General features: G+C 43.4%; 1 protein-coding gene across 1 annotated transcript; it reads right to left on the reverse strand.

Annotated features, from left to right (window-relative positions):
* Positions 1-6,685: 6,685 nt before the first annotated feature.
* On the reverse strand, positions 6,686-18,053 carry LOC120565559. The gene is made up of 8 exons (XM_039811447.1): positions 17,950-18,053; positions 16,218-16,611; positions 15,516-16,128; positions 14,622-14,721; positions 11,128-11,368; positions 10,606-10,721; positions 9,388-9,560; positions 6,686-8,262 (listed from the first exon to the last, which is right to left on the reverse strand). The coding sequence occupies exons 1-8, from the start codon at positions 18,018-18,020 to the stop codon at positions 8,066-8,068; spliced, it is 1,905 nt and encodes a 634-aa protein (XP_039667381.1). The 5' UTR covers positions 18,021-18,053; the 3' UTR covers positions 6,686-8,065.
* Positions 18,054-20,495: the final 2,442 nt, after the last annotated feature.

The following is a 20,495-nucleotide window of genomic DNA, read 5'->3' on the forward strand; positions in this document are numbered from 1 at the left end:
ACTCATAACAAGGGACATTTTCTGGACCTGGTCTTGTCACAGGTCTAAATTTGTCCATAAAGGACATTTCAGATGCAGGTATCTCTGACCATATGCCAGTTCTGTTTACTGTTTCTTTGCCGTGCTCTCAAAGCAAGTCGTGCTTCCCCATGCGTCAGCAGTGCTTAATAAATCCTTCTACAGCCTTACTATTTCCTGCAGCGTTTGACAGTAATGTCCCTAGACACTTATTCATTTAAGGACATTGAGGAGATGGTTATTTTATTTGACTCCACGTGTACGGAAATCCTTGACTCAATAGCACCGTTAAAAGCTCAGGAGTGCTAACTCAAATAGAGAGCCATGGTTCAATGACACTACTCGTGCTCTCAGAAGGGAATGAAGACGTGCGGAGAGGAAATGGAGGAAAGACAAGCTTCATATTTCTCTGGGGATTTTAAGAAACTGTTTGTCTAACTACCAGGTCGCTGTTAAAGTGGCAAAGACTCAGTACATCTCAAACCTCGTGCAAAATAACTGTCATAAACCTCATGTCCTTTTTAATGTATTAAATAGGATAATCAATCCCCCTGAACACACTGGCATTATTCCTAGTGCCATTCTGTGTGACAGATTCTGTACATTTTTCACTGATAAGGTGTCCAATATTCGGGCATTAACATATTGTACTGCACCAGATCCCAGCATCGTACCGTTATGTTCAGTCATCTTTGAAAATTTTATGCCAATATCTTTCTCTGATTTGTTAAAGATGGTCCAATGTTTAAGACCTTCGGTCTGTTCATTGGACAGCCTTCCTGCAAAGCTTTTTAAAGATGTTTTTGAAACTGTTGGGCTTTATATTTTAAATATGATAAATATGTCTCTTTCAACTGGATCTGTACCAGCAGCTTTTAAAAAGGCTATCGTACAACCCCTCCTAAAAAAACATAATTTGGACTTTTCTGTTTTGTCCAATTACAGGCCAGTTTCCAAGCTGCCTTTTTTTATCAAAAATTTTAGAAAAAGTGGTTTACACACAACTTTTAGTCCACCTCAAATCAAACAATATCTTTGAAAAATGTCAGTCTGGTTTTAAATCTTATCAGAGTACGGAAACAGCTCTTTTAAAAGTATTTAACGATCTCCTTTTAATTTCTGATAATGGTAGCTCTGCTGTGTTAGTGCTTTTAGATCTGACTGCTGCGTTTGATACGGTTGACCACAAGATTTTACTGTCAAGACTCGAGTGCTGTGCAGGCATCAAAGGCACGGCTCTGAAGTGGTTCCGGTCATATCTGACAGACAGATCTTTTTCTGTAAACCTTGGGCCTTTTTACTCTAGTAAAGCACCGATTAACAGCGGGGTGCCCCAAGGCTCAATCTTAGGCCCAGTCTTGTTTCACTGTATATGCTGCCCATGGGATCAATTTTCCAAAAATATAATATTTCGTTTCACTGCTTTGCAGATGACGTCCAGATCTATTTACCTTTAAATACCAAAACAAATTCTATTGAAGCACTGACTAATTGTCTACGTGAAATAAAAGATTGGATGTCACTAAATTTCTTACACTTAACCCTCATGCCCTCCTTAAAAAAACTTACTCTCGACACCTTCGAGGCAAAAATGTCCACGCACACAAAAACTGTTATTAAATCATCATATATCAATATTTTTTTCTGATTTTTTTTCATAAATCACTTAAACAACTTCTAACCTAATCAAAACTACCAAACATTCAATCATTTTCAGGATTTTAACCCTTTAAATGCCAGTTTATGTATTTGAAGTATTTCATTTTTTATTACAAAAAACACAAAAAATGATTTTTTTTCCATATAATGAATAATATCTAGATGGGGCTTTGGTGGTGATTAGAGGCTTGGATATGTCAAAGATAAGCAACAAAATTAATTTGATTGCATTAGTATTTTTTACATAGTTCCAGATACTCCCTTTGGACACCTTCGAGGCAAAAATGTACATGTCCAAAAAACTGATATTAAATCATCATATATCAATATTTTTTTCTGCTTTTTTTTCATAAATCACTTAAACTACTTGTAAATTGCTCAAAACTACCAAAAATTTAATAATTTTCTGGATTTTAACCCTTTAAATGCCAGTTTTAAATCTTTAAAGTAACAATTATTTATGAAAAACCCAACAAAACATTAATTATTTTCCATAAAATAAATCATAGGGGAATGGGGCTTTGGTGGGGATTAGAGGCTTGGATATGTCAAAGATAAGCAACAAAACTGATTTGATTGCATTAGTATTTTTTATGTAATTCCAGATACTCCCCTCTGGACACCTTCTCGAGGCAAAAATGGCCCCATTGACTTCCATTATAACCACATGTTTTGATCTCACTGCCTTTACAGTATAAAACCATGCATTCTGTAATGTCAGCATTTCATTTTGAAGAAAACTAGTCATATTTGACATTTTTACAGTATTTCACCAGATTCAACCATTTTGCCCTTGTAGGCCGATGCATGAAATTATAGTTGTATTATGTAGCTGTGTGTGTGTGTGTGTGTGTGTGTGTGTTTGTGTGTGTGTGTGTGTGTATGTGTGTGTGTGTGTGTGTATGTGTGTGTGTGAGAGTTTGCGTAAATCTGTAAGCAAGCAATGGTCATTTTAGGGTTGAAAAAAGGCATCTTTTGAAGGATACATTTCATGTGTCTTTGAAGACGTGCTTGAATAAAAACATTGTCTCCTGCATTTGCTGTAAACTGGCGCTTATCATTTCAAATGGTTTGTGGGACATGGTGGCCCTGAAGACTGGTCTCCCACTATGGACATCCCACAGGCTCGGGTGGATTCCCCTTTGACCGGTACACACCAGCCAAGTGTGAAGTCCCATGTATGTTCAAATCTCTTGAGCATCCACATCACTCCATCCTGAGATTGAACACCCTCCGTGTAGGTTTGTCATTTCCTGAATCAGCTGGATCATGTCAGGAGTGAAGAAAAGGTCGAAAGAGGATGCCACATCATGGATTCTTGATATGGCATATCTCGGGGGTTCGCTCTGACATCATGCCGGTCGGTGCTTGAATGTTGCGCAGCGTCTCAGTATTAGATGGAGACCAGACTTGCCAATTCTTCACTGTCCATTCAATGTTAGGATGGACAGGATCTTCAGTGTCCTCTCCACTTTCAGAGGAAGGGTTAGAGGCACTCACAGAGTTGGAGGACTCCAGTGACCATTTTGTCAGACTCCAGAAACTTGTGTCACCTTCAGATGAGTCCTGCAGTTGGCTGGAAGATAAAGGCTCCTTCTCTTTGCTCCAGGTCTTTCTCCTTCTCTAGAGCCAGGTGCATCAACACACTAATAGTTGTTTCTGTTTACAACAAATGCAGGAGACAATGTTTTTATTCAAGCACGTCTTCAAAGACACATGAAATGCATCCTTCAAAAGAAGCCCTTTTTTCACCCAGATTTACACAAACTCTCTCTCACACACAGACACGCATGCATGCGCACACACACACACACACACACACACACACACACACACACACACACACACACACACACACACACACACACACACACACACACACACACGGCTCCATAATATAACTGGCTAAAGTAAGGTGCGCTTTTTTCACCACTAAAATTATCATTGTTTGTTTACAGATTTACACAAACTCTCTCTCACACACAGACATGCATACATACATGCATGCACACACACACACACACACACACACACACACACATACGCATACATACACACACACGCATACATACACGCACACACACACACACACACACACACCCAACCCACACACACACACCCACCCACCCACAGACACACACAAATATACATATATACACACACACACACACAGACACACATACACACACACATATACACACACACACACACATACACACACACACACGCAGGCACGCGCACACACACACACACACACACACACACACACACACAGCTCCATAATATAACTATAATTTCATGCATCGGCCTACAAGGGCAAAATGGTTGAATCTGGTGAAATACTGTAAAAATATCAAATATGACTAGTTTTCTTCCAAATGAAATGCTGACATTACAGAATGCATGGTTTTATACTGTAAAGGCAGTGAGATCAAAACATGTGGTTATAATGGAAGTCAATGGGGCCATTTTTGCCTCGAAGGTGTCCAGAGGGAGTATCTGGAATTACATAAAAAATACTAATGCAATCAAATCAGTTTTGTTGCTTATCTTTGACATATCCAAGCCTCTAATCACCACCAAAGCCCCATCTACATATTATTCATTATATGGGAAAAAAACCATTTTTTGTGTTTTTTTTTATAAAAAATGACATACTTCAAATACATAAACTGGCATTTAAAGGGTTAAAATCCTGAAAATGATTGAATGTTTGGTGGTTTTGATTAGGTAAGAAGTTGTTGATTCATGAAAAAAAAGCAGAAAAAAATATTGATATATGATGATTTAATAACAGTTTTGTGGCGTGTGGACATTTTTGCCTCGAAGGTGTCCAGAGGGTACAAAATGAATCATTTAAGTATAAAAGACATGTAAGAGTAAAAAACACTGGATTTAAAAAATTTGACTGAAAAGAAGGATTCCTACAAAATTTCATGCCATAAGAAGTAACACAGCAAAAATGATCACGAAATGAAAAAAAAAACTTGAGAAAAATGTACAAAAATGACCGAAGAGGGCATGAGGGTTAAATGACAGAAAAACTGAAATTATAACTTTTGGGGAACCCGATATCTCAGATTTAAATAGTGCTCTTGGCCCATTACTCAATAACTACAGCCCGTGTGTAAAAAGTCTTCGAGTTATTATTGATAGTTCATTAAACTGGATAAACAAATTAGCTCAGTAGTAAAAACAAGCTTCTTTCAGCTTAGACTTCTTGGGAAGGTGAAGTTGTACCTACCCCAAAGTCAACTGGAAAAAGTTGTACATGCCCTGATTACAAATCGCCTGGACTACTGCAACTCTTTATACTATGGCCTCGACCAGTCTTCTGTTCGCCGATTGCAATTAGGTCAAAATGCAGCTGCACGCCTGCTGACAGGGAAAATGCGCTATGACCACATTACCCCAGTACTATCGTCTCTCCACTGGTTGCCTGTCGCTCTCAGAATCCATTTTAAGATTTTATTATTTGTTTTTAAATCTTTAAATGGATTGGCACCTTCTTATTTAGCTGATATGTTGATTTCACATACCCCAGTCAGAGCACTTAGGTCAAATGACCAGCTTCTTTTGGACTGTCCTAGATCCAAACGCTCTGGAATGCTCTTCCCCTCAATATTAAAGCGGCTAGCTCTATTGAGTCATTTAAATCACTTTTAAAAACTCATCTTTTTGAAATGGCTTTTAACACAAGCTGAGCTGTGACATTGTTAAGATTGTTTGTAATCATGTTTACATATGTTTTAATTACTATTATTGTTTTTGGGATATTATGTTTTTAGTGGGTGTTTTTACTTTTTCTTCTTGGTTAATTAGTATGCTTTTTATGCTGTTACCGGTGTTAGTATCTGTACAGCACTTTGGGGCAGTAGTGACTGCTTGTAAATGTGCTCTATAAATAAACTTGACCTTGACCTTGAACTTAATTCTAGACACTATTATACTGAAATACTTTAAAGTACTTATCATCAAGCTGCCATACTTCCTTGTAACACATCCTCCTGCTGCTGGCTGCAGGCATGATAGAGAAATGCAGCAGCAACACAATTCTGAATGGAGCTTTTAATTTTCCAAAACTCCCGGATGGGTCATAGACAAGTCGAAAGCCATATGCACATTGTGTAAAGCCGAATTAAAATATCACCGAAGCACATCAAGCTTGAGCTACCAGCTACGAGCTAAGCATTGTCCAGTTAACATGACTCAGGTTGATGCTAGCAGGCTCACGGAAAGCACTATTTTGGAGAGTGCTACTCGCTGACCTGTTAATGAAACCAAATCCAAACCAATTACTACAGCTCTTGCAAAATGGGTGGAAACTAACTGCAGACCTGTCAGCATCGTAGAAGACTTGGGTCTTAAAGATGTACTACGGTTGGCATGTTCTGACCCGTCTTATACGTTGACGTCGAGGGGGACAGCAGCCCCACCCACACACAGCCTGTAGTCCACGGAGAAAGCAGCCACACTGGAACTGCTGCAGAGTGCAAACTGTGTCTCATTAACCGGTGATCACTGGACGTCAGTGAGTAATCAAAATTATTTAGAAGTTACTGCACACTATATTGACTCTGGTAATGATTGGGATTTTTAGTATTTTAGTTAGGTACTTGGAGGAATCGTGCAATAATGACAGATTCACACATTTTTCTTTTGTTTACAGTAAATAAATAATAAACAAATACAAATCTTAAAGGCAAGTTCATAAAGTCACTTTCTTTGCATTCATTTGATTCCCAATCAAGATACACTGGTAAGAATTGCTTTCCAGTGTTAATATGTACTTATAATTTTAATCATGTGATAAAACATGTGATTAATTGAGATTAACTATAGAAATTCAGCGATTAATCGCAATTAAAAAAAATTAATCGTTTGACAGCACTAATTATATTGGTTTTGTTGATAACTTCAGCTCTTCAATCTGTATTTTAAATAAATATGATGAAACAGAAAAACTGAATATTTATAGTTTGTAACAAATCAACAGGAGACATAAAGCTTCTGGTCAACGTTTCTTTATTTTGTCAGAAAATATAAACATAAAAATCCATGAGACTGAAATACTGCAGACATTTAAATACTGTAAATATATGTACAACACTCTTACTGCGTGAAACAACATCACTTTGTATCACTTTATCTTTTTATTAAACCTGACAGCAGGTCTGAAGAGAAAATTAAACAAGAATCCAAAACAGAGAAAAGCTTAATTTAAAGTCAGCTGATGTGTCGTAAAGTGTCATCTCCACCTCTGAGTTTAAGTTACTCAGACTCCATCTTCACCTCTACGTTACTCAGGCTCCATCTCTGAGTTTACGTTACTCAGACTCCATCTCCACCTCTACGTTACTCAGACTCCATCTCTGAGTCTACGTTACTCAGGCTCCATCTCCACCTCTGAGTCTAAGTTACTCCGAATCCATCTCCACCTCTGAGTACCACTATACTGCCGTCAGTCAGTGAGAAAACAAGCCGGTATATGTTTGTCGGTAACAGTAGGTGGCTGCAACGCTCCTCCCAGCTGCAGTTTACCATTAAACAAAATAAGAATAATTTCCTGTCAGTGCAACACTACCCTGTCGAAACTTAATGCACTGCACAAGTGTGCACAGAGTACTACATGTACTGTAAGTACCCTCACTGAAGTATTTAGATTGAGACAAACTGCTGAACTTTGTCAGACTGTCTGAGTGGAACGTCTTCTTCACTTCATGTAGAACAGCTATCACAAATTCTGGTCAGTCCGCTGTTCTCTTCACAGAGATCTAGAGTTCAGTTCACTTTAGGTGAGAACGACCCAACCCAAATACAGGAAGAGAACCAAAAACATAATTTACTAGCTGCAGTTTCAACCTTTCACACAGTTTACAGACTTAGGTCGCTTTCACACCTGTAGCTCTGTAGACTTGCCATTCAGGGATGAAGATTATGCATTGCTGCGTTTCTCATTTGGTTGTTTGCATTCACGCTGCACTTTGTCAAACACCAAACATTGTAAACAAATGCCAGCCAGTATAACAAAGGCTTGGGTTTTCTGGTTCTGCTTTAATGTTTCTAATGTTTAAGAAGAAGACAAACAATGTGAGCATGTTTGGTGTTTGACAAAGTGCAGCGTGAATGCTAACACAACCAAATGTACCTTAACCCCGAGTCTACAGAAGAACAGGTGTGAACGTGTTCTAAGTTCTGGCTGGACCAGAAGCAGCTCAGCAGTTTGATGCCGTTTTTGTGGAAGTTGCAGTGAAGTTAAAGTTTCTTTCCGGTTCACTTGTTCTCTAAGTGTTGGTCTGACCAGCGGATCAGGTCCTGTGGCTTCACTCAGTCAGCGTTCTGGTCGTTCTGGTTGTTTTTGCAGTTAGGTGGTTGTAGCAGTGTCTGTTCAGCGTGGAGGCGTCCTGTGGTGCCGAAGCACCCGGACTGTAGCAGAGGGGTTCTGGGTCAGCAGCTGGGTCACCTGGTCCAGACTCTGACAAGCCACTTTCTCCCCGTTCACCTCCAGGATCTCGTCTCCCAACGCCAACAGGCCGGCATACAACTTCTCCGTGCCACTGTCCACCATGTCCTCCACATAAACACCTGCAGGACACACATTGTTAATGAGCTGCGAACTTAATACGTTAACCCATCTACAGATGATCCAGAGTAAAACTGCTCTGCACTAGCTATGTTTCCATCCACTTGTCAATCGAGTTATCTGAAGTTTTCTAAAAACATTCATGCAAATAAAGCCGGTGAAAGTTTGTTTCCATCCAATGGCTTTAAAGTGAATAAAAACCTGCGTAATGACGTCACATGCTGTCTTGCAGTCAGATTGGTATATTGAAAATATTTGAGACATTTTAAGGTGTTTCCATTCATTTTCACACTGAATCGCACAAAATTCAAACTAACATTTGGAAGCAAAGTTTGCTAGCCAAAATGGATGATTAATGATTAATATTGCAACAACATTGCTGGTGCAGACACTCAGAGGAAGAACAGCAACTTGCGCTGCAAACTATAAACCATCCAGCTTTTATGCTCCACATAATCAAACTTTCCCAAATCTGCAACTGTTCTGTATTTTTTGTATTCTTGTCTGTCTGATTCTTTATAATTTTTGTTTTTAACTGCTCTATAATGTTTTATGTAAAGCGTTTTGAATGGCCTTGGTGCTGAGTGGTTCTGTAGAAATAAAGCTGCTTTACCTTGACATTGTTGCCGCTGATCTTACAAGACATAACCGAAGCCAGAAGCAGAGATTTACCTGCGCTGCACTTTGCTGCTCTGCGGACTATCTTGCGGTGTTACCGCGGATCATGTGTTTTATGTGTTTATATATCATCAATAAACCACAGAACATGTTTTAAACTTTTGACTCAGACTCTGAAATTTCAATGAAACCAGATATGTAGCAGCAAGAAACAGGAGTGTTAAGTATTTACAGTAGTATAATTTGTAGTATTGTCAGTAGTATCGTCAGTAGTATTTGTAGTATTGTCAGTTGTATGGTCAGTAGTATTTGTAGTATTGTCAGTAATAATGTCAGTAGTATCGTCAGTAGTATTTGTAGTATTGTCAGTAATATTGTCAGTAGTATGGTCAGTAGTATTTGTAGTATTGTCAGTAGTATTGTCAGTAGTATGGTCAGTAGTATTTGTAGTATTGTCAGTAGTATTGTCAGTAGTATTTGTAGTATTGTCAGTTAGATTTAGTCCGTACCAGAGTCGGGCCGTCCTCTCCCCCGGCTGATGAGGAATCCAAACCTGCGGCTGTCCGGCCGGCTGAGCTCCAACAGAACCGATCCGTCAGCAGAAACCTGAAGGACTCGACCGACCGAACGAACCGAAGACGGACGACCAACGTCCTCCACACTCAGACACCGCTGCAGTAAGCTGAGAGACAGACAGGTTAGAGACAGACAGGTTAGAGACAGACGGGTTAGAGACAGACAGGTTAGAGACAGGTTAGAGACAGGTTAGAGACAGACAGGTTAGAGACAGATGGGTTAGAGACAGGTTAGAGACAGACAGGTTAGAGACAGGTTAGAGACAGACAGGTTAGAGACAGATGGGTTAGAGACAGGTTAGAGACAGACGGGTTAGAGACAGACAGGTTAGAGACAGACAGGTTAGAGACAGAAGGGTTAGAGACAGGTTAGAGACAGGTTAGAGACAGACAGGTTAGAGACAGATGGGTTAGAGACAGACAGGTTAGAGACAGGTTAGAGACAGACAGGTTAGAGACAGACGGGTTAGAGACAGTCGGGTTAGAGACAGATTAGAAACAGACAGGTTAGAGACAGACGGGTTAGAGACAGACGGGTTAGAGACAGACAGGTTAGAGACAGGTTAAAGACAGACAGGTTACAGACAAACAGGTTAGACACATATGGGTTAGAGACAGACAGGTTAGAGACAGATAGGTTAGATACAGACAGGTTGGAGTCAGACAGGTTAGAGACAGACAGGTTAGAGACAGAGGTTACAGACAGACAGGTTGGCGACAGACAGGTTAGAGACAGACAGGTTAGAGACAGACAGGTTGGAGACAGACAGGTTAAAGACAGACAGGTTAGAGACAAACAGGTTAGACACATATGGGTTAGAGACAGACAGGTTAGAGACAGACCTGTTAGAGACAGACAGGTTGGAGAGAGACAGGTTAGAGTCATATGGGTTAGAGACAGACAGGCTAGAGATAGACAGATTGGAGAGAGACAGGTTAGAGACAGACAGGGTAAAGACAGACAGGTTAGAGACAGACGGGTTAGAGACAGACAGGTTGGAGACAGACAGGTTAGAGACAGACAGGTTAGAGACACACAGGTTAGAGAGACATAGGTTAGAGACAGACATGTTAGAGAGAGACAGGTTAGAGACAGACGGGTTAGAGAGAGACAGACAGGTTAGAGAGAGACAGACAGATTATAATGTTTACTGGTCAGCAGCTGGTCTGTAGTCAGCAGAACGATCCCGCTTCTTTTTCTTCTTCTGCTCTGACAAAAAACTCTGAACCGATGAAGACCTCCTCAACTGCAGGAAGGGTGACCCCTGCTGGACAGACAGGAAACACAGTCAGAGAAGAAGAAGAAGGATGACCCCTGCTGGACAGACAGGAACCACACAGTCAGAGAAGAAGATGAAGAAGAAGAAGGGTGACCCCTGCTGGACAGACAGGAACCACACAGTCAGAGAAGAAGAAGAAGGGTGACCCCTGCTGGACAGACAGGAAACAGTCAGAGAAGAAGAAGAAGGATGACCCCTGCTGGACAGACAGGAACCACACAGTCAGAGAAGAAGATGAAGAAGAAGAAGGGTGACCCCTGCTGGACAGACAGGAACCACACAGTCAGAGAAGAAGAAGAAGGGTGACCCCTGCTGGACAGACAGGAAACAGTCAGAGAAGAAGAAGATAAAAACTCAGCAGCTGATAATAAAATATAATAACTGATCTTCTTACCACACTGAGCGACTGAACAGACGGTGTTTTCCTCAGCAGGCTGGAGGTTTTCTTGTGACCGGAGGAGGTGGAGTCAAATCCAGAGGGGGCGGAGTCATATCCTGGGGGGGCGGGGCCCGACTCTGAGCGGCGGGGCCGTGAGCGGAGGCGGTCGAGGCTGCCAGTTCGAGTCGTGCTCAGTCTGACGCTGGAGAAAAGACGACGCAGAGAAAGACGAGCTGGTTCTTCTCTGCTGATGACACTGAAGGATTCAGAGAAGATTTCTAATCAGATCAAACTGAAAACACGTGATTACTAATCAGGGCTTGAGCACCCGCCTACAGTGGTAGCTTGAAGTTGTTTGTCTATTTGTTCTTTCACTTAAGGAATAAAAATGAACTTTTTTGCCAATTAAATGTACAAAAGGGCTTTGCCACGGGGTGGTACCTTTATGGGACAAAACTGTATCTTTTCCAGAGGTACTTTGCTGTACCTTTGGTATAAGCTACAGAATTGATCCTCAAAGATACAATATTGCCCCTTTTGAAGGTACAAACAAGTAAGGTACAATTTTGTTCCTCTGACTAAAGGTACAAAGATGCACCACCCTTAAATCTCGTAAGGATGCCCCCTGGGTGACTCCCTAGGGAGAAGGATCAGCATCTGGTAAGGATGCCCCCTGGGTGCCTCCCTAGGGAGAAGGATCAGCATCTGGTAAGGATGCCCCCTGGGTGACCCCCTAAGGAGGAGGATCAGCATCTGGTAAGGATGCCCCCTGGGTGACCCCTAGGGAGGAGGATCAGCATCTGGTAAGGATGACCCCTGGGTGACCCCCTAGGGAGGAGGATCAGCATCTGGTAAGGATGCCCCCTGGGCGCCTCCCTAGAGAGGAGGATCAGCATCTGGTAAGGATGCCACCTGGCTAATGTGGCTCAGGAAAGGGAAGTTTGGGGTCCCCTACTGGAGCTTCTGCCCCAGAAACCTGACCCCGGATAAGAGATGAAGATGGATGGATGGATGGATGGACTGTGATGTGATGCTGCAACGACTAAAACGCAGCGTGAAATGTGTGAAGAGTAATCTCTTTTATACAGAGCCAGAGCCAAGAGGAAGGCCAAAGCTAAGCTTGCTGACTCAAGTCACCCCTTGTCTTATGACTTCAGGCTGCTGCCATCTGCTCGCAGGTACATGGTAGTAGCTAGGTATTAGACCAATAGATAGTAGCCTTTCCTCAGGGGTGGTCCCTAAACTTTTGAAACATACAGTAGTGCAACCCTTAATTAAAAAACCTGGGCTGGATCCTGCAGATCTGGCAAATTTTAGACCTATATCTAAACTATCCTTTATGGCAAAAATCCTTGAAAAGATAGTTTGCAGTCAATTAATGGCCTTCTTGGATGAGCACAATATTATTGAAGTTTTCCAATTTGGTTTTAAAACCCTACATAGCACAGAATCTGCTCTTCTAAAAGTTTTTAATGATATTCTTTTAGCTACTGACTCTGGGAATTGTGTTATTCTGGTGCTTCTTGATCTGACTGCTGCTTGTGACACAGTGGACCATGAAATCCTGATTTCTCGTTTGGAGCGGTGGGTGGGCATCAGGGGCATTGCACTGAAATGGTTTGGTGCCTATTTGGAAGGTAGAACTTTCTGTGTCAGCTGTGGAGATTTTCTGTCCTCCTCTGCTCCTCTTTCTTGTGGGGTCCCACGGGGCTCAATTTTAGGCCCTCTTCTCTTCTCTCTTTATCTACTTCCACTTGGTTCCATACTTAGGAAGCATGGTATGTCTTTTCACTGTTATGCAGATGATAGTCAGATCTATGTCCCTCTTAAAAAGAATGAAACTGTTGGACCATTACTTAAGTGTCTTGATGACATAAAGGCCTGGATGGCTCTTAACTTTTTAAGTTTTAATGAACGTAAGACAGAAGTGATGTTTTTTGGTGGCACCGCTGGGACCCATTGTGTTGATTTGGATTCCTTGAATCAATATATTAAGCCAACAGTCACTAATCTAGGGGTTAAAATTGACCCTGATCTTAAGCTGAACAGACAGATTAGGTCAGTGGTTAAAACAAGTTTTTTTCATTTGAGGCAATTGGCCAAAAGAAAGCCATTCCTTTCTAGGCAGCACTTTGAGACAGTAATCCACGCCTTTGTCACCACTCAGATGGATTAGTGTAATGCACTGTACGTGGGGGTCAGTGGGTCCTCTATTGCTCATCTCCAGTTGGTGCAAAACGCTGCTGCACGTCTTTTAACTGGAACACGTAAATACGAGCACATTTCACTGCATTGGCTGCCTATATATCAAAGGATCCATTTTAAGATTCTTTTATTTGCTTTTAAATGCCAAAATGGCCTTGCCCCTCCTTACATCTCTGAGCTGCTACACCCCTATAGACCCACCCGTTCTCTCAGGTCAGCCGATCAACTGCTCCTAATTGTGCCTAAAACAAAGTGCAAGCTAAAAGGGGACCGTGCTTTTTCTGTAGCAGCTCCTAAATTGTGGAACGATGTACCTCTGCACATTAGACGGGCACTGTCTATTTTTAAGTCTCTTCTTAAAACCCACCTTTATTCTTAGGCCTTTGAAAACTGAAATTGACAATTCCAAAATTCCAAAAGTTTGGTTATATTGATCATATTGGTTCATTGTATAGTTTGTTATTGTTTTAATTTGTATTATATGGGTCGTGTGAGTTTTGTATTTAGGGCTTTTATGTATTAATTTATTGTTTTACTGTACAGCACTGTGTCCCCTCTTTGGATTTTAAAGTACTCTATAAATAAATTTTTGCTTTTTGATTGATTGATATAAGAGCTCATTTTCCCTGTTTCCATTGGTCTCATTAATACCTTGATGTAATTTGTCCTGTTGGAGTATGGAATATGAATGTATGTAATGTTGCGTATGAACTGCTGTCTTTTATTCTCTGCTGGCTGTATTCTGGCCATTCTGGGATAATAAAGTTTACTTGACTACAGCTTAGTTTCCATGGCGACAGTCTACATGTGTTTAGAGTTTAATCAGAACTTCCTAGCCTGACGTGGTCATACTCAGATTCTAGTCAGAATATGAGTCTGATGCTGCTCCATTGGGCTGTGATTATGGGGCGTGTTTCAACCGATCCAGGAAAGAAAATGCCTCTACACTCAATTGGATAGACCTACAAACCAATCAGAGCAACGGATAGACCTATAACCAATCAGAGCAACGAAAAGACCAAAAAAAAAAAAAAGAAAAAAAAACCCCCAAAAAAAAAAAAACAACACAAAACCCCCCAACAAACAAAACAATGAGTTGTATTTTTTTTTTTTTTTTTTTTTTTTTTTTTTTTTTTTTTTTTTTTTTTTTTTTTTTTTTATCCCCCCCCTTGCTGGGTTTGAGCATAGTTGCTCCACAACTGATCAAGTCCAGACCGAACTTCCCAACCTCAAATGTTGTGGGCGGGGCTAAGTTCGGCTGGCATCCAGGCTAAGAACTTCCTGCAGTTTGGGTTTAAACTCACCGTTCAGGATGTGAAGTGTAGTCACTGTAAACCTCAGCTCTCATTGGCTGTTTGACCTGTCCATTACTGCTTCCTGAGGGGGGTGGGGCCTGGCTCTCAGCTGTAAACCAATCACAGGACAAGATGTTAATATTAATTATAATTATAACTATATACTAAACTATACTATATTAACTATATTTGTTTATAAGTGCTATTCAAAAACATACAGCCACACTATAAGATGACATAGTAGAAGAAAGACAGGCTATCTCTCTCTCTGGGAAGTACCAGATGCGAAAGCCTAGTTCAGCCTATCTCTCTCTCACTGAGAAGTATGCTAAAGTGTGGCAGGTCCACCAACCTACAAAAGGAGACAGTCCTGGAACAAAACATTCCCTTATCATACAGCTGATTCCCTAAATCTATGAAGACATAGAGTTGAAGTACTCCTCTGCCTGGTTATGTTGGACACTGACCTGAATGAGACCTGGGGTATCACTGTCTCAACACATAGCAGGTAAGCTTGAAACTCTTGTAACACATTACAACTAACCAAGTGGTTTTACCCTGTACGCTGAAATTCAAGCCTCGGTTTTTAATGGTCTGGGAGTAAGACTGAGTCGGCGGAAAGGACCAAGGCAACACTGCTGTGGCTTTCAGTAAGAGCCTGGGAAGGAGACATCGGCCGGGGAACAGGACAGACCTATCTCTCTGCTCTAACCCTACTACACGAAGGCAAATGGACCCCAGATGGGAAGACTCCTCAGTTTAAGTTTGACCCACTAGCCTTTCCCTTGAACAATTTATTAAAATACACTTTACGTTTATAGCTAACTGTCTCTGAGACTCCTATATCTATTGTGAATCTTGCCTCTAAGTCCCCTGGGTTGCCACACTGTAAATGTTTGTCACCTGTTGTCTCTGAGCTCTTCGCCTTCAGATCCACACTGCTCCTCTCTGTCACCTTGGCGCAGGATCGGAGCTCTCTGTGGGGCTCGGGTGCAGACATTCCCTGCTCCTCCCGGCTCTGGCTCTGGTTGTAGTTTAGATTCTGCTCTGCTTTTGTGCCGTTGAGCCTGACGCTCTGAGGAGACGAGGAGGATCTGGAGAGGGGTGTGGCCAGCTGCTGGGGGGCATAGGGGTTTATTGGCAGGTCTGTGGTGGGCATGTCCTGATTGGTGCTCCTCCTCTCGCCCCCTGCCCCACTTCTATCACACGCTGTCACAGAGCCAATGTAGGTCTCTCTGATTGGCTCGGTCCGCAGGCTGAGGTGGGGTCTGTACAGACTTCGCCCACGCTCCTCAGGGTCAGGTGGCTGTAAACAGGGTTTCAGGCTGACTCTGCCTCTCAGAACCGTCCCACAGGAGTCCCACTGAGCCATCCGTCCTCTGTGCTGTCTGTCAGCAGCAGGCCCTGCCCCCAGCTGATCATGAGGCCCTGACCCCTGCAGCCCTGTCCCCTGGTGTCCATGTGCCCCCTGCAGCCCTGTCCCCTGGTGTCCATGTGCCCCCTGCAGCCCTGTCCCCTGGTGTCCATGTGTCCCCTGCAGCCCTGTCCCCTGGTGTCCATGTGCCCCCTGCGCCCCTGCAGCCCTGTCCCCTGGTGTCCATGTGCCCCCTGCAGCCCCTGCAGCCCTGTCCCCTGGTGTCCATGTGCCCCCTGCAGCCCCTGCAGCCCTGTCCCCTGGTGTCCATGTGCCCCCTGCAGCCCTGTCCCCTGGTGTCCATGTGGCCCCTGCAGCCTTGTCCCTGGCCTGCCGTTGACGTACAGGTTCAGGTCTGGTTTAGAGGCGAGGACACCCATCCGTCTCCTCTGCCGCTGCCGCTCCAGGTACCGAGACTCCGCCTCAGTCTCCGTCTCATCTTCAAACCGCAGAAGCCGTGTCGGAGAAGCCGCTGGGCGTCGCCCCGACGACCCAACAGCTGATTCACAACCGGACGAGTCACTGAGGAGAGAGGCCACGCCCCCTGACCTCAGCTGGACGACAGGATGCAGCCGGACCCCCGACCTGCTTACACACAGACACAAAACTATCAGAGACAGGCAGACAGGCAGGCAGGCAGACAGGCAGGCAGGCAGGCAGGCAAGCAGGCAGGCAGGCAGGCAGGCAGGCAGACAGGCAGGCAGGCAGGCAAGCAGGCAGGCAGGCAGGCAGGCAGGCAGGCAGGCAGACAGACAGACAGGCAGACAGGCAGGCAGGCAGGCAGACAGACAGACAGACAGACAGACAGACAGGCAGACAGGCAGGCAGACAGGCAGGCAGACAGACAGACAGACAGACAGACAGGCAGACAGGCAGACAGACAGACAGACAGACAGACAGACAGGCAGACAGACAGACAGACAGACAGACAGGCAGACAGACAGACAGGCAGACATACAGGCAGACAGGCAGGCAGGCAGGCAGGCAAGCAGGCAGGCAGGCAGGCAGGCAGGCAGACAGACAGGCAGGCATACAGACAGGCAGGCAGGCAGGCAGACAGACAGACAGACAGACAGACAGGCAGACAGGCAGGCAGACAGGCAGGCAGACAGACAGACAGACAGACAGGCAGGCAGGCAAGCAGATAGACAGGCAGACAGACAGGCAGACAGGCAGACAGGCAGACAGACAGACAGACAGACAGACAGGCAGACAGACAGACAGACAGACAGGCAGGCAAGCAGATAGACAGACAGACAGACAGGCAGACAGGCAGGCAGACAGGCAGGCAGGCAGACAGACAGACAGACAGACAGACAGACAGACAGACAGACAGACAGACAGGCAAAAAACTGAACCATAAAGACCCAAAACTAGAACCTGAATCACTGAGGTGAATAATATTTAAAGAGGTTATTCCCCAACAATAGACTCAAAGAGAAGGAAGAGTAGATCATGTCTACATGTTGAATCAGCAGAGATAACATTAATAAGAAAGTTGATCTACAGGAGAATTAATATCTGAAAGTAATACAAAAAGCCTGACAGTCATTATATTCCATTATTTTTATATTTTCACTGTCCCTGGTGTTCTCCTTTACATATATAGATTTACACCGAAAATAGATGCAGAAATAGGTAGAAATAGGTAGAAATAGATGCATTAGAATCCAGCACAATGCAGGAAATGTTTAATGTTTAAAGTGTTCTGGGGTCCGAACCCTGAGAATGGTGGAAAAGAAACTTCTGTATTTGGGCTGCGAGGCCGGCTGTGATAGGCCAAGAGTGTGTGTGTGTGTGTGTGTGTGTGTGTGTGTGTGTGTGTGTGTGCATGTGTGTGTGTTACTCACAGAGTGTGTCGTGTGTCTGTGTGTGTGTGTGTGTGTGTATGTATGTGTGTGTGTGTGTGTGTGTGTTACTCACAGACTGTGTCGTGTGTCGGGGGTCAGCAGCAGCTCGTGGTCGGCTCTCAGAGGAACGCAGCGACGCTTCATACGAGCTCCGTCCTCACACTGCTGCCACGGCAACCGGACGGACACAAAGAGAGACACACACACACACACACACACACAGGGTGGGGGAGGGGAGAGATGACATCAGTGACTGTAATTGGTCGCTGGGAAAGAGGAAGGAGGATTAAAGAGAGCAGATTAACCTCAGACTGTTTACATCAGCACTCACTGTGTGTGTGTGTGTCTGTGTCTGTGTATGTCTGTCTGTCTGTGTGTGTCTCTGTGTGTGTCTCTGTGTGTGTTTGTGTGTCTGTGTGTATATGTGTGTGTCTGTCTGTGTGTGTTTAAAAAAACTGCTGTGTATCCTTTATTGTTGTATTTCATACATTGTTTTCATCTGAACTTGTTTAATGTTTTAGAGTCAGACAGGTCCACCAAACATGAGTTAAAGATGTTAAAGATGTGGGAGGAAACATAAAAAGGTTTGTGGACAGGTTACAATAACTAAAAGCATTAAATGAAAGCAGTGCATCAGAGACAATAATAAAGGAATATGAATCCAGTGTATCATTTAAGACGAGCAGTGTTTGTGTCCTGACCAAGCGTCCGTCTGTTACGCGATGGCAGTGAGAATGTGTTGATGTCCTCTCTGATTGACCCTGAACACCTGATCTCTGCCTAAAGAGTACGGTCTGGGCTGTAGACATATAATACTACTTTATATATAATAGGGACTAAAACGTCCAAAGAAAGCAAAAAAAAAAGTCAAAATATAGCAACAATCCCAGAATCCTGCAGCAGTTAACGAGGTTTATCTTGTCAACTGTCTGACAGAAATAACAAAAGAAATCAGCTCAGTGAACTCAGAGTGATTATTAGTCTCTGGAGGTTAATTTAAGAAACGCAGAAACACACACACACACACACACTCACACAGATACACAAACACACACACACACAGATACACACAGACACCCACACAGAGATACACACACAGATACACACACACACAAACAGACACACACACACACACACATGCACACACACACACACACACACACTCAATCAAACAGACTCCAACCTCTCCACAATGGCCAAGACCAGAGAGCTGTGTAAGGACATCAGGGATAAAATTGTAGACCTGTACAAGGCTGGGAGGGGCTACAGGACAACAGGCAAGCAGCTTGGTGAGAAGGCAACAACTGTTGGCGCAATTATTAGAAAATGGAAGAAGTTCAAGATGACGGTCAGTCTCCCTCGGTCTGGGGCTCCATGCAAGATCTCACCTCGTGGGGCATCAATGGTCATGAGGAAGGTGAGGGATCAGCCCAGAAATACATGGCAGGACCTGGTCAACGACCTGAAGAGAGCTGGGACCACAGTCTCAAAGAAAATCATTAGTAACACACTATGTCATGGATTAAAATCCTGCAGCGCACGCAAGGTCCCCCTGCTCAAGTCAGCGCATGTCCAGGCCCGTCTGAAGTTTGCCAGTGACCATCTGGATGATCCAGAGGAGGAATGGGAGAAGGTCATGTGGTCAGATGAGACAAAACTAGAGCTTTTTGGTCTAAACTCCACTCTCTGTGTTTGGAGGAAGAAGAAGGATGAGTACCATCCCGAGAACACCATCCCAACCGTGAAGCATGGAGGTGGAAACCTCATTCTTTGGGGATGCTTTTCTGCAAAGGGGACAGGATGACTGCACCGTGTTGAGGGGAGGATGGATGGGGCCATGTATCGCGATCTTGGCCAACAACCTCCTTCCCTCAGTAAGAGCATTGAAGATTGGTCGTGGCTGGGTCTTCCAGCATGACAACGACCCGAAACACACAGCCAGGGCAACTAAGGAGTGGCTCCTTAAGAAGCATCTCAAGGTCCTGGAGTGGCCTAGCCAGTCTCCAGACCTGAACCCAATAGAAAATCTTTGGAGGGAGTTGAAAGTCCGTATTGCCCAGCGACAGCCCCGAAACCTGAAGCATCTGGAGAAGGTCTGTATGGAGGAGTGGGCCAAAATCCCTGCTGCAGTGTGTGCAAACCTGGTCAAGAACTACAGGAAACACATGATCTCTGTAATTGCAAACAAACGTTTCTGTACCAAATATGAAGTTCTGCTTTTCTGATGTATCAAATACTTATGTCATGCAATGAAATGCAAATTAATTACTTAAAAATCATACAATGTGATTTTCTGGATTTTTGTTTTAGATTCTGTCACTCACAGTTGAAGAGTACTTATGATAAAAAATACAGACTTCTATGCTTTGTAAGTGGGAAAACCTGCAAAATCGGCAGTGTATCAAATACTTGTTCTCCCCAACAAGTATTTGATACACTACCGATTTTTCCCCACTGAGTGGGGAGAACAAGTATTTGATACACTGCCGATTTTGCAGGTTTTCCCACTTACAAAGCATGTAGAAGTCTGTAATTTTTATCATAAGCACTCTTCAACTGTGAGTGACGGAATCTAAAACAAAAATCCAGAAAAAATTAAATATATATATAAAACAAAAT

Source organism: Perca fluviatilis, chromosome 9 (assembly GCF_010015445.1).
Source record: "Perca fluviatilis chromosome 9, GENO_Pfluv_1.0, whole genome shotgun sequence".
Taxonomy (NCBI): Eukaryota; Metazoa; Chordata; class Actinopteri; order Perciformes; family Percidae; genus Perca; species Perca fluviatilis.

Coding starts and splice junctions, on each gene's coding strand:
- LOC120565559 (XM_039811447.1), bottom strand. CDS start 18,020: ATGAAGCGTCGCTGCGTTCCTCTGAGAGCCGACCACGAGCTGCTGCTG. Junction 16,129..16,217: donor GGCTGCAGGGGCTGCAGGGG/GCACATGGACAC, acceptor CATGGACACCAG/GGGACAGGGCTGCAGGGGGC. Junction 14,722..15,515: donor GAAGAGCTCAGAGACAACAG/GTGACAAACATT, acceptor ATTGGTTTACAG/CTGAGAGCCAGGCCCCACCC.